We start from the raw sequence: 14867 nt of genomic DNA on the forward strand, positions 1-14867 counted from the left end.
TCAAAGTAGAGAATGCAATAAATCAGAGTATCGGAGTCATTTCACACCTGCTGTGTGTGGAAGGCTCAAAACACAAGATCAAATCGAGGGTGTGAAATAAACTCAGACATAAAACATTGTGTTAGATCTTTAATATTTTCAATATTTAGTTTTGTTGTTGTTGTTTAGAAATATTGCACATGGTCAACATGCCTGCTTATGAGATAACACTCACCTCGCTCATTCTAAAATTCCTTCTCCAAAGTAAGGACAGTTTATTTTTAAGCACAATCATACAGTGTACACGCATACATGTGTGTGTATGCACAAATGTCTGTGTGGGTGTGTGCACGCGCGCATGTGATTGCACATGCAGGCAGATGGACACTTTTTACAGCCCTAACCCCGAAGAGATGTGGATTGATAGTCCTCTATTACCTGTGTGTATTCATGTTTATATATCGTATATCCTGAATATATATTTCATATATATCAACTGGGTTTGATAACAGTCAAGATGGTGGACAAAATAGTCGTGGTGACTATAAAAATACTGTCTCTAGAGAAGAATATAGAATGTAGAATACAGTGAAAAATATAGTATTGATAATGTCCCTGTGCGGAGAAAGAACAAGAGGTTGGTCGTGTTTACACACTACCTGCATGTGCCAAAACACACACACACACACCCAAAAACACAGACCTAAATGCACATATATGGAAATAACGGTATATATATTTTTTTCACACATCCAACTGTATACAGAGAAATAAAAGAGATACCCATAATAATAACTACCCCCACTCTTCACCGAGGAAGCAAAGAGCCAAAAAGTGCTATTCAAAAATTGTCTTTGACTTTTAGTAAGTTATACTCTCTATCTCTTCAACAATAACAATAATCGTGTGATTCTTTTTTCTTTTGTTTTATACCATAGTTAAAGACAGTATCACAACAGCTTATTCCTCGCACTGACTGACTGCACTAGGTTTAATATCTATGGCACAGAGCCTTCCCCCCGAAAAACAAAACAACCCACCCATTTAAAAAAAATAAAATGTCCTATTGCACCATTTGACGGGAAAGGATAAAGTGTCGAGAAGAGAGGGAAGAGGGGAGGGCTCCAGAGACTGCCCTCCAGGGCTGGTCTAGGATCTGCTTTCCCTGAACTAACCCTAACCAGAACCATCCTGAGCTACATAGCGCTTGACCCGGGACCAGTGCTTAAGGGCACTTTCTAACAACACTTGAGGGGTCGAGGGAGGGAGCTGAAGAAGGGAGGAGAAAGAAGGGGAAAAGCAGGGAGGACAAGAGGAGGAATAAGGTGGTTGATAACACACGGAACAAGGTTATTATTTGTTTTCTACTAAAACAATCTCTAAAAACAATACTTTCCTGATTTAACTTGCGGCAAGAAGGGCCGCACAAATTGTGCAAACACCTGATTTCAACGTTTTTACAAAACGACAAACGCCCCCTGCTCCCCCACTTCTGTGTCTGGCGAGAAATCGAAGAGGAGGGAATGGGGGAGAGGGGGGGTGGGGGGGGTGAGAGAACCGCCCCCGGGTACAATTAAAAGTGTGGGTTGGGGGCACAGACTGATTGATTTTGTCCCCTTCTTTGTCCAGAGTTTGTTTGTTTTTTTGTTGTGATTTTTTCTTTTTTTATGTCGGAGAAGAAACACAATAGAGCCACGAGAGAAAAACAGGCCACGGTAAAACGGGTTATTTCCACGGCAACGATAACGAGAGAAAGCGACATTATATCCACTGGGAGATTCAGAGAAGTTTGGTTAAAATTCTACTTCCTCTCTCTGTTGGCGAGCTTGTCACGTTGTCCTTATCCACTATTATTATCTGTCTTCCTATAGTTGGAATATGAAATCCTCCATCGAATGAGCGTCGTCCGGGTTTCTTCCGCCTCGTCGCGGCGCTCTCTGTCGGGAGCCGGTCAGTTTTGAAACGTAACGTTGATTCTTCAAAGCCTCACAACCAATTGTCTCTTTACATAATCTCTTTACGGTGCCTGTTCACACAGGTTTCGGGGAGGGGACCCCGACAGACATACAGACATATATAATCAGCTCCCGCCAATGAGGACTCAGTCTTTCATAATGGCAACAACTGAAGGTGCAAAGATTGGTCACACTACATCCCAACTCCTGCCTTCCTTTTCTTGTTTTTCAGGAGCGAATAAGATGCTTCATGCTTTCAGTTTCTCTTCTCACTACAATCACTAAAAACTGTGCAGGCCAATGGCTTGGTCAGACCAGGGTTGACTATGTTTGTGTACGAGCGCTCACACTGCACAGATGTGTCCATGCACTGCGTGTGTGTGTGTGTGTTTGTGTGTGCATGTACTGTATGTGTGTATGTGTGTGTGCTGTCTGTCTTGCAGCATCGAGGGGCTGTGAAATATCAGTGGAGGTCGTTGGGGTTGTGTTTGTGTCCCAACCACTGTGCTGAGGAGTGGAAGGGCGAGAAGGAGGTCAAGTCAATGGCATCTGAGGGCTGGCTGGCAACAGCAAACTGCATCTGCACGATAAGTGACAAAGTGCCTTTGTGTGTCATGGTCCTTGGTGGCTGCTCCTGGGGACTGCCAACCAAGAGTAACAGTCTGATTTGGTAAGGGTGTATGTCCGTGTGTGTGTGTGTATGTCTGTGTGTGTATGCATGTGTATTGATGTGGGATCTTGTGCATGCTGAAGATTACATATGCACCAGGGTTTGTGTGTGTGTGTGTGTGCGTGTGTGTGTCTGTGTGTGTGTGCCAGAGAGCTAGTGAATGTGTGCCACAGAGTTTGTGTGTCAAACTACAAACTACTGTACAAATGTGCTGAGGGCAGACCTGGGCAAACTGAAAATATTCTGGATACTTGGAGAAAAAAAAACGGGAAAACGATACTACAAGAAGCACTCGACTAATCGGGACTTGCAAGTGATTCGTCCACTTTTGAGGCTTTTTTCAAATTTTGTTGAAAGTCTGATTAGACGAATCAAGCGCACCTCGAGTAGTCTGAACATCTGTGACCATGTTCAAATGTTTTTCTGCCCAGGTCTGGTGGAGATTAGCGCCAGCAGAGTGGATCCCACTGGAGCCATCCACAGTACTGGCTCAACACATACAAGAACATTCTCTCTCTTCTTATTTTCCTTGGTTTTTCCACTTTGTCATCCCCTCCGGCTTATGATCCTTCGCTCTTCGGCTCCTCTGGGCTCCGGCCTTTGTCTCCCTGCTGCTCCGCCCCTCCGTCCTCCCGGGCTGATTGATTGAAAGAGGAGCTGTTGGACGGGGCGGGGTTGGCTTCGGCTAACCCTGCCAACACTCCCGGCTCGAGGGTCCCGGGCGTGGCCGTTTGCATGATCTTCTGACGGACTTCGCGGATCTTCAGCTGCAGACACACCTTGGTGGGGAAGGTGTCTGAGTAGCGCGCCTGGAAGGCAGCGGTGGCCTGAGCTGCAGAGGAAGAGAGAAAGAGGGAGGAGTGAAAACAGGGAACTATGATGTCAAGTATTACAATATATCCTCATCTCATCTCATCTCATTTTCATCTGCTTATCCGGGGTCGGGTCGCGGGGGCAGCAGCTTTAGCAGGGGACCCCAAACTTCCCTTTCCCGGGCCACATTAAGCAGCTCTAACTGGGGGATCCCGAGGCGTTCCCAGGCCAGTGTGGAGAGCTAATCTCTCCACCTGGTCCTGGGTCTTCCCCGAGGCCTCCTCCCAGCTGGACGTGCCTGGAACACCTCCCTAGGGAGGCGCCCAGGGTTCATCCTTACTAGATGATCCTGAACCACCTCAACTGGCTCCTTTCAATGCAAAGCAGCAGCGGCTCTACTCCGAGTTCCTCACGGATGCTGAACTTCTCCCCCTCTCTCTAAGGGAGACTCCAGCCCCCCTCCTGAGGAAACACATTTCGGCCGCTTGTATCTGTGACCTCGTTCTTTCGGTCATGACCCAGCTTTCATGACCAACAATATATCCTGTATGGTATTATTCCAGGATGCAATTCCTACTGATTGCATGTACTGTATGCATCACATACTGATAACAATGATTCAGTCGTTGCCCAGTTTTATGTTTTTTGAAACAGCTAAAACAGTATCCACCTGACATTCAATCAGTGAAGTAAAAACAACCCAAGGAGGGAAAAAAGGGAGAAAAGTAAGTAAGTACAGTAAGTACGTGAGGTGAAATCTCCTCTGGCAAGTCACATAACGTGCATCTGTGCTGGTTTGTTTTAAGCGTGAGTCATCGTGACTCTTTGAAGCGTTGAGAAGAAGAGCTGTAAAAATGTCAGAGGGAACTGACATTCCAGCTTTATATCCGACAAAAAAAGCTCCTTAAGTCGGCCGCGTGGGAGCGTTTTGGATATATCTACAAAATGGGCAGGGAGTTTCTGTAGAAGACGGATATTCTGTTTGCAAAGCGTGGCGTCTGAAAGTGACTTCAAAGGGTCCAACAAGATAATTATCCACCCCTTTGTGCTCAAGTCAAAGTTAAAAATAACAGATTACCGTTTACTAAGCTGGACCAAAACAGTTTCAAACCAGCTGGAGTACCGTAGTTTTCGGATTATAAATCGCAGTTTTTTTCATAGTTTGGCCGCGGGTGCGACTTATACTCTGGAGCGCCTTATGTGTGAAATTATTAACACACATACCGTAAAATATCAAATAATAGCCCGGGCTGTTATTTATCTGAGTCACGTAAGAGACTAGGCGTGTATCAGCAATTGTCACACACACACACGCGTCAACCAATCAAAATTCAGCGGGGGCGGGTCATGGCAGAAGTGCGTTGTGAAAAAAAAGATGCTAGCTGCTACTTCCTAAACCTAAATTTGCCTGTAGGTGTGAATGGTTGTCTGTCTCTGTTCGTCTCTATGTGTCCTGTGATAGACTGGCGTCCTGTCCAGGGTGTAACCCGCCTCATGCCCGATGTCAGCTGGGATCGGCTCCAGCCACCCGTGACGCCGACAGGGACAAGAGGTTGAAGATGAATGAATGAATGTTCTTTTTGTTATATTTTATTTTTTTATATACTTTTTATTATATGTCAGTTAAAACATTTAATGTGAAAAATGTCCCAGATATGTTCAAGATGTCAGGTCCAAACTGAACTAAAACAAATAATAAGAAGAATAATAACTGTGATATTTCCTCTGAGTATAATCGTTCTAATCTCATATCGTGACATATCCGTACCTATGGGCCATTTTCAAACTGCCGCTGACGCTTATCGTTGCGTGACAGCTTACCTGAGGGAAAGAAGCCGTGTTCCTGAAACAGCTGCATGACCAGGGCCCGGCGCTGATCCAGAGTTCTACGCAGAGACGAGTAGGGGACCCGGTCCAAATCTCCGAGAAGATCCTCTCCTTCCGTACCTGTTTGAACGAGAAGAACACTGCGTCACTTCCCATGCACCTTCCGCAGCCGTTCTCCTGCAGCCGATGCACGCGTCGCACCTGCTCTGTCGAAGGTGAAGATCTCTCCCTCACACTTGGCGGCGCTCTTGGGGGTGTTGGGCTCCGAGCTGCAGCTGGAGAGACGATGGGTCTTCCTCCTCGGGGAGCTGGGGTCTTCTGCCGTCAGCTCCAGCTCTAGAGACACGAAGCGAAGGATGAAGACGGGAAAAATTGAGGGAAAAGGAGGATAACGGAGTACAGAGGGGAAGGGGGGAGACGTAGAAAGAAAGGAAGGCAGAGGGGTAGGGAGGGATGAAATGTGGAGAAAAACGAAGAAGGTGTAGAAATGTAATGAGACTGTCAAGAGTCGGTTCTGTCAGTACCCTCTGTCTGTCTTTCCCTGCTTGTGTCTCCCTCTTGTGTCTTGTCATCTAGGTGCGGTAGGCGTGTCCCCCCAAGCTGCAGCCTGTTACACTGATCACCTGTGGACTACTTAAACCCTGAGTCGACAGGCATGTAGCGCCGGACCGTAGTTATCCTTCCCTTGGTAAACTATTCCCCGCGGATTGGCGTTCCTTCTCGTTTGTGGTTTTCACGCTCCCCGTCCGTAAATATATTAATCGTTGCCTGTCTTTTGTTTTTCTCCGTAGTTTCCCGTGTTCCTGTTTCCTCGTCGGTTTCCCTGATCGTCCGTCGTTGCCGTGTTCCTGTTTTCCCTCGACCGTCTCGTCCCTAGTTACCTGTTACACTGTAGTATTTTACGTGTTTTATCGTCGCTTATCTTAAACTTTTGTTTGTACTTTTATTCGGTGTCCGTGTCTTTGTGTGATCCCCGTACCGTTCATGACAGAGACAATATCCAACCAACCGAGTCCCAGTGAAATAAAAATACACTTTCCCGTGTCTAACACCTCTGTCCCTGTGTTAAATGGTCATTCATCTCCTGATATACGCCACATATATTTAAAAAAGACAACATTAGAATATCTTTTTACATCTAAATCCCTGTCTCTTCTCTTCTCTACCTGTAAAACAGGTTTGAATGTTTGATGACTCATCAAATGAGTCTGTGTGTCTTTAAGTTAAGTGTGTCTCTCTGTGCCTCTCACCGGTGGAGTTCCTTCTCTTCCTGCGGTAGCTTCCCAGGATGGCTCTGGGTGAGGTGGCCAGACTCTGCAGCGTGGGCGAAGGGAGGACCTCCTCCGGGTTAAACTCTGGAAGCTCAGCAAAACGCTCCTCAAAGTACGTCTCCGACAAGACCCTGCACACAGAGAGCACAGCGGTCACGTCGGGGCCCCAGTCCAGCGATCCGGTGGTTAAAATATCAAGGGATGATTGCACATTCCTCCTGCCTGAGGGCTTTCTCGTCTCTGTGGCTTCCCCACCGCTCTCCTACTGTCTAAATAAAGACTAGAAACTCTGCCCACTCACATTCACTAAACGGAGAGTTTCCACCGTCATTTCATGAACTATGAGGTTTTGGTCAGAAACTAAAAGCAGAGCACAACGTGTGAGAATCAGTGTTAAACAAAGTGGACAGATGGAGTCCTGTGAAGGGCGCTGGATCTCATCTTCAAGCTGCTTCACGCTCCAATCACAGAAGATAAGCTACTGTTTTACGAGCTCTGTCAGCTTGAGAAAATGTAAACTGTTAAAACGGAGAGAACATTTTCTTACGACCACCAGAAGGACCAGGCAGACTTCCTTTATTTTGCTTTGGCGCTGATTAAAGAGGAGCCGTAGCTTAAGTCTCATCAGCTCTGGACGGTGACAAAAGCCCTGCGGCAAAAGACGAGACTGGACTTAAAGTCTTACATTTAACTTTAATTCCTCGTTTTACGGGTACTCGACCCATGTCATTTTACAAAGTCTGCAAACCCACGCACATATATCTGATTCAATCAAAAGGACTAACGTGGAGCTAATGACTCATGCCGCTATCGTCCCACTTACCTTTCGAGAGAGTCGGGTGACTTTTTGAGCGGTGGGGGTCTGAACTTGGTCTTTTTTGAGGAAGAGGGGGGCTCTCTTTCCGCGGGAGGAGGGGGAGGGGGGTCCAAACCTGAGGGTGGTGGAGGAGGGGTGCGAGGTCCAGCCTGGGAAGAGAGCGAGAGAGAGATGGTTGAGAAAAGGACGAGTGAGACAGGAGTCCCGTCACAGCCCGGCCGTTCAACAAACTAATGTGGTTCACTAAGAGTCAGTGTGTCACCTACTGTAGATGGGGGACAGACAGGAGTGCAGACGTGGAGAGCTAAGCAATGTCCTGCTGTGGACGCTGGCAGCTAAACAAACTTTATTGAGCGTTATCTCTCTCTCTCTTCAAAGGTGTTTGGTGGTTTGATCCCCAGCTCCTCTAGTCTGCATGTCATGTTGTCCTTGGGCAAGATACTGAACCCCAGGTTGCTCCTGAAGGCTGTCCCATCAGTGTGTGGATGAGGTTAGATTAGATCCTGATGAGTAGGTGGAGCATTCATACTCTGCCATCAGTGTGTGAATGTTTGTGTAAACTAGTCCTTTTATCATTTACCAAAGCTACTAGACTCCAGAGACCCAGTACAGTTGTATTTCTAACACTGGAGTTGCTGATCCTGCATCAGATTTGTTTGTTTGTTAGTTCCTAACCCTTTTAATAGAAGAAGGTCACACAATAACCTACTTAAGCAACATCTCCTGTGTTCTATGTTGTGAAATTACTTTTTTTGTCACCTTAAACTTAAACAGGGCTGTCTGACAGGAAGGCAAAGTGATGAAAATATTATTATATAGCTTACACTTTAAATTATATTGTTTTTAGGCAGCTAAAATACATTTAGCTGCTGTTGCCGTCCACAGCCGTACATTGTTTAGCTTCTCTGTCTGTCCTGATGTCTGTTTCCCTAAATTGGGGGCGTGTCGCCCGCCATCTACTGTAGGTAACATTAAAATACCTCGTACAACCACACTTCAGACATGAACGAAAGAACGAGGTCGCAGGTACAAGCGGCCGAAATGTGTTTCCTCAGGAGGGGGGCTGGAGTCTCCCTTAGAGAGAGGGGGAGAAGTTCAGCATCCGTGAGGAACTCGGAGTAGAGCCGCTGCTCCTTTGCGTTGAAAGGAGCCAGTTGAGGTGGTTCAGGATCATCTAGTAAGGATGAACCCTGGGCGCCTCCCTAGGGAGGTGTTCCAGGCATGTCCAGCTGGGAGGAGGCCTCGGGGAAGACCCAGGACCAGGTGGAGAGATTAGATCTCCACACTGGCCTGGGAACGCCTCAGGATCCCCCAGTTAGAGCTGGTTAATGTGGCCCGGGAAAGGGAAGTTTGGGGTCCCCTGCTAAAGCTGCTGCCCCCGAACTATCCCTTTAACGTTCACAATGTCTGAACGGTCGGGTTTTCTGTTGAAAACCACCCGATGAAAGTAAATAAAGGTGTGCAACAAGAAGGAGAATACATTGTGGTCTTTTACTGCAAAGTTGTGCATTTGCAAAATTCTGTTTTAGTCTTAGAGACAAAACAGAATCTGAGCTCAAGCGGTTTAAATGTGCCTCTAAAAAAGCGTGTGGTTTAAAGAGAGAAGCGACACTGATGCATACTTGTGTGTGTGTGTGTGGTTTGATGTATATTTTCTCACCTCTTTGCTGCTGTTGTCCTCTGCGTCCGTCTCGCTTTGCTTCTCTCTGCTGTGTCCATCTCTGAGGTTTTCTTCTTTGATTTGCAGACAGATGTCCTCCTCTTTTTTAACTGGAACACATCAAATCAGACTTTGGTGTAAAAACACTTTATCTAACCTCATTTATCTCACTTTGTTTTCCACTGTATTACAGCGTGTGTCTCGGGCTTGCGCAATTAGCTTCACTGCAAGATTTGAATGTGAAAAACAGACTGATTCTGCAACAACATGACCTCTTTTCACGCCTTAAACTTCATTTTCTGTCACTAGGGTTCTCTCGATAAATCAATGACAAAAGACGCAGTTTGGTGACGCTGTGAAGTCGCGCGGGATCATGGGAGCTGTTGCAGGATCATGGGAGCTGTTGCGGGATCATGGGAGCTGTTGCGGGATCATGGGAGCTGTTGCGGGATCATGGGAGCTGTTGCGGGATCACGGGAGCTGTTGCGGGATCATGGGAGCTGTAGCGGGATCATGGGAGCTGTTGCGGGATCATGGGAGCTGTTGCGGGATCATGGGAGCTGTTGCGGGATCACAGGAGCTGTTGTCTACACCACTAAAGCTTCTCCTGGTCAGGATGCCTTCAGTGGTCACTGTTCAGGAGGTTTTTAACGCAGAGGTCTCCTCTTTTCCAAAACAAACAAACCAACCAGGCGATTAAAACTGGTTAAAACACTGAACAAAGCAGTTTTTCCCGTTAAAAATCAGTGTTTCTCCTGTGGACGAAGATGTCCTGGAGGGACTGCAAGCTCAGCATGTTTCTCTGATAACTGGAGATCCAGACGTCTGAAGACTAAAATCCTTTATCAGGTTAAAATATAGAGTTCAAAAAAAGCAAGATATTAAGATTTATATAGATTTAGAGACTACAATTGGGACAAAATTAACTTTGAACTACTTTCAACATCTACAAACATTAAAACCAAAAACCTGGAACCAGGAATTCCTTTATTCGTCCCGCAATGGGGAAATTCAATTTTCACTCTATTTTGTTTCATTTTACACACACACAGACACACAGACACACACACACACACACACACACACACACACACACACACACACACACACACACACACACACACACACACACACACACACACACACACACACACACACACACACACACACACACACACACACACACACACACACACACACACACACACACACACACACACACACACACACACACACACACACACTCTCTCTCACACACACACACACACACACAGGACCTATATACATGCAACTAATGGAGAGTTGTTAGAGCGAGGGGGCTGCCAGTGACCGGGGCCACGAGCAGTTGGCCGTTACAAAATTTGGAAACAAAGCCACGCATCGCGATGACGTCAATCAATGAGTGTGGCGTGTTACGGCGTGATGACGTATAGACAGCAAGAAGCATTCGCCGAGGCCCAGGTAGTGTGAGTACAAATGGACCTGGGCCACGGGGGGAGAGGGAGGGGGGGACAAGTACCCTAAAGCACGGGGCGCGGTACGGACGGACAGTGTGAGTGCGCCCTAAGACAAGGTTCCACACTAAACTACATAATAACTTGAGATTAGCAGAACATCTCTGCAGAGAAACACACCAAACACTAGGAAATCTTTACCTGCTGTGAGATTAAAGGTGCAGGTGGGCAACGAGGAGTTGACGGCGCAGCTGGACCACGCCTGCCCCCCGTCCTCAGTCGATCCATCCTGCGTGCTCTCCCTCTTCACCTCCACCTTCAGCTCCACCTCCTCTGCCACGTTCGACTGAGGGGTCGCCGCCGCTGAACCGTGCACCCCCGCCGCCAGTGGAGAGGAAGGGTTCATCACGTCCTGGGCTGGAGCGGACGCCGCGTGCGGCACCGTCGTCACGGAGACGGTAGGTGCAGGGTAGATGGCAGTAAGTACCTGATGGAGGAGAGATTTGTGTTATCTTCGGTGTCTCCAAACAACAATGCTCTCATTTTAGTGTAGAGCGTCACATTGGATTAACCAACGCACCGCACCCATGGTTGATTTAATTATAATGCATTATTTTTAGATTCTTTATCTCAATTTATATTTATATGAATTATGTGGTATTTATTATATTGATTTATCTATTTTTTAACGTTTTAAAAAAAAAAAAGTTCTAAGATAACCTCTAAGCTAAAGAAAATCCACTGTTACATTTTTTTTATATTTATATTTATATATATATTTATTTATTATGTGGTATTTATTATATTGATTTATCTCTTTTTTAACATTTTTTTAAACTAGTTTTGCAGTTGTATACATTTTAAACTCAAGAGAATCTACTATAAATTGTTTATATTTATATATATATATATTTATTTATTATGTTGATTTATCTCTTTTTTTAACATTTTTTTTAAACTAGTTTTGCAGTTTAATACATTTTAAACTCAAGAAAATCCACTGTTACATTTTTATATGTATATTTATTATGTGGTAGTTGTTATATTGATTTGTCTCTTTTTCAACATTTAAAAAAAATAGTTTTTTAGTTGTATACATTTTAAACTCAAGAGAATCTACTATAAAAAAATTTATAGTTATATATATATAAATTTATTTATTATGTGGTAGTTGTTGTATTGATTTATCTCTTTTTTTAACATTTTTTTAAAGTAGTTTTGCAGTTCAGTACTTTTTAAACTCAAGAAAATCCACTGTTAAATTTTTATATATTTATATATATTTACTATGTGGTATTTATTATATTAATTTATCTCTTTTTTAACATTTTACTACTTACTACTACTTTTTAAGGTCAAGAAAATCCACTGTTAAAAGAAAAGTATATATTTTTTAAAGTTTGATAAATGCTTCCAAATGTTTCCAAAGTCAGTGAAAAATATTAAAGTAGTTAAATAACCCTGATCTCAGTATTGACCACATGAATCGTGATTATGATTTGTTTTTATTTGCAATAACTTCTTCTTCTTCTGGTGTTTTAAAAGTAATGCAGTGATAATAGATCGATACCAGTGATGACTCATCGATACCATAATTGCTCCATGTAGCATCTTTAGACCCGCTGATGCGCGCGCTCCTGCATTTAAATAAAAACTTTAAAATGTGACTTTATCGCCTTTCATGAGGCTTCATTCGTTCATGCAGCGCCGTTAAAACATGTACATTTTGTGACATAAGGAAATTAAATCTGTACATTTCTACTGAAAGAATAGCTCAACTATACAGTATAATAATAATATCAATATCAACTTCCTCCATGACCACACGCCTCTACATGGCAGCATTAATTAGCTCCATCATCTTTACCTGACGACCAGCGGCTGCAGAGCTCTGAGCCGGAGGGGTCTGTGATTGACAGCTCAGGGGCGGGACTGGAGCCAACGGTGGCGGTGGACCAACGTTGGGCTGAACCAGGGTTTGCCCGGCCGGGGCGATGGCGGTGAAGCCCAGGGTTGCCAGGGATGGTGGGAGATACGCGGGGCCTGGAGCGGGGGTGGCCTGTTGGGGCGTTGCCGTGGTAACTCCTGGGCCAGACTGGACATAGGTGATCCTAAAGGACAGAAGAGGGATGAGTGTATTTTTAATTATTCAAACTATTAAACTTTAAATTCAAGAGTTTCTTCTTTTATTGACATTTAAATTTAGCAATTTTTTTCCTTACATGTGTGTTTATATTTTCTTTACTTTAAATTGCTATGAGCTTATTTCTCTCATCCTGATTTAACTTGTTTATATATTAATATACATTTTTCTTTTATTTTGTACCTGCACCTCCATATTACATGAGTTTACATGGGTTTAAAAATCTCTTTTAATCTGGAAAGCACATTGTGTTTAAGCTTATATAAACAATTATTATTAATATTATTAATTAAATGAATATTATTGATTATTCCGACAATTACTCTTTTGATAAATTGATTGTTTGGTCTAAAAATTGCCTGAAAATAATGAAAAATACATATCACACTTTTCCCAAACAGCTATAAATAAAACCTAAAGATAATATTTTTTTTTGTTTTAACGAAAAACAAAAATAAAAAACACATTTCAGAAGATGGAACCGGTTCATTTTGGGCATTTTTTTTAAATACAAAAATATGCAAATTGAATTGCTATGAGCTTAGATCTCTCATCCTGATTTAACTTGTTTATATATAAACTTTTTTCTTTTATTTTTGTGTGTCGAGTTTACATGGGTTTCTGTTTTTTAAAAACTCCTGTGCATCTCTTTTAATATTTAAAGCACAATGTGTTTAAGTTTAGGGCTGTATAAACAATTCATTACAATTATTTAAATGATTATTATCGATTATTCTGACAATTACTCTTTTGATAAATTGATTGTTTGGTCTAAAAATTGCATGAAAATAGTTTAAAACACCTATCACACTTTTCCAAAGCACCAGCTGACTTTAAACTGCTATAATGTAAAAAATAAAAAACACATAAATAAAAAACACATTTCAGAAGATGGAACCGGTTCATTTTGGGCTTTTTTTAAATAAAGAATTAGGCAAATTTCCTATAAACTGAGGACAATAAAAGTGAGTATGAGTCGTGTCTCTCAGGTGTCAAGTGACCTGGTGGGTGGAGAGGTCAGAAGAACGGTCTGTGGGGGCGCGGCACCGGGAGCCATCACCGTCGCCATGGAAACAGGAAAGGGGCTCCCAGGATGCACCGCTGCTGCGCCGCCGGGGTGAACGTTGGTCTGGACCACAGGCATGGGAGCGATCTGGATAATCTTTGGAGGGGAAACACATCAACACGAGGGTTTTCTGACTCTGACCAACTGATCTGAACATAAATCTTCTTATTTCTTCTTCTTTAGAGAACACACGTCTGACAGTTCATCATTTATTTGGTCTGTATCCAGGGAGACAAACGTATAAAACAGAATATAAATGTGGTCTTCAAGACAATTCTGGCCCTTTATTTTCTAACTGCTGCCTTCTGAATAATACGCAGCACAGCAGTTAGGCTGCGAGAAGCTATTATTTAAATTTGATATCTCATTTAATTACTTTGGTTTGATTAATTGATGAGTGAAAAGGTGAAAGAAATGATCATTAGAAGCTTTGGAAGCTCCGGAGATCTCCATTAAAATGCTTGTTTTACTCAAATGGCAGCTGAAAAATCACTTCAGACATCGACCTAAAGTCTGACTAACAATTAGATCGAGCCAAAGTTAAAGTCAGCAGCTCAGATCATAGGTGACTCGGCTGGGAACCGTAAGGTCGCTGGTTCAAGTACATGTGTGAACCATGAATGGAGCGTGGACTGGTGGCTGGAGAAGTGCCAGTTCATCTCCTGGGCACTGCAGAGGTTGAGCAAGGCACTGAACCCCCAACTGCAATCATTGGCTGCCCCCTCGCTCTGACATCTCTCCATCTATTGCATGTATATAGGTCCTGTTTGTGCATGTGTGTATTTCGAGCCTGTGTGTTTGTAACATGAATAATAACATATAATAATAACAATTTCCCTTGCGGGATAAATAACAGGAATTATTCTTCTTTTGAATGGCTGACATGAGAGCCGAAAGTGTCGTACTGTCCAGTTTATCCTACCGACAAGTCACGTTTCAAACTAAACGCACACCTATAGGTTTACATAGGCGGTCTGAATGAGGGCCTTAAAAATTTTGAACTAGGCTAGTGACCAGACCGCTGCCCCCCACAGGGGTTACACTGACTGGACCGGGAGAGGAGGATGAGGACAGGTACCCACCCCCTGCTGTGATTGGCAGCTGCTGAGGACCGTTTTTGAATTGGCTGACATGAGAGCGGAAAGTGTCATACTGTCCAGTTTATCCTACGGACAAGTCGCGTTTCAAACTAAACGCACACCTATGGGTTTA

General features: G+C 43.9%; 1 protein-coding gene across 1 annotated transcript in view; it reads right to left on the minus strand.

Moving 5' to 3' along the window:
* Positions 1–164: 164 nt before the first annotated feature.
* The window catches only part of cica (capicua transcriptional repressor a), a 48975-nt gene continuing 34272 nt past the window's right edge, over positions 165–14867 (minus strand). Inside the window, exons 14-22 of the mRNA XM_083926109.1 lie at positions 13591–13751; positions 12314–12557; positions 10648–10933; positions 8993–9102; positions 7339–7481; positions 6495–6646; positions 5446–5580; positions 5239–5364; positions 165–3436 (exon numbers count right to left, since the gene is read on the minus strand). Coding sequence (XP_083782235.1) covers positions 3165–3436; positions 5239–5364; positions 5446–5580; positions 6495–6646; positions 7339–7481; positions 8993–9102; positions 10648–10933; positions 12314–12557; positions 13591–13751 — 1629 coding nt within the window. The 3' untranslated portion in view covers positions 165–3164. The remainder of the gene's footprint in view (positions 3437–5238; positions 5365–5445; positions 5581–6494; positions 6647–7338; positions 7482–8992; positions 9103–10647; positions 10934–12313; positions 12558–13590; positions 13752–14867) is intronic.

This window comes from Echiichthys vipera, assembly GCF_963691815.1.
Source record: "Echiichthys vipera genome assembly, chromosome: 13".
In the NCBI taxonomy this organism is placed as follows: domain Eukaryota; kingdom Metazoa; phylum Chordata; class Actinopteri; order Perciformes; family Trachinidae; genus Echiichthys; species Echiichthys vipera.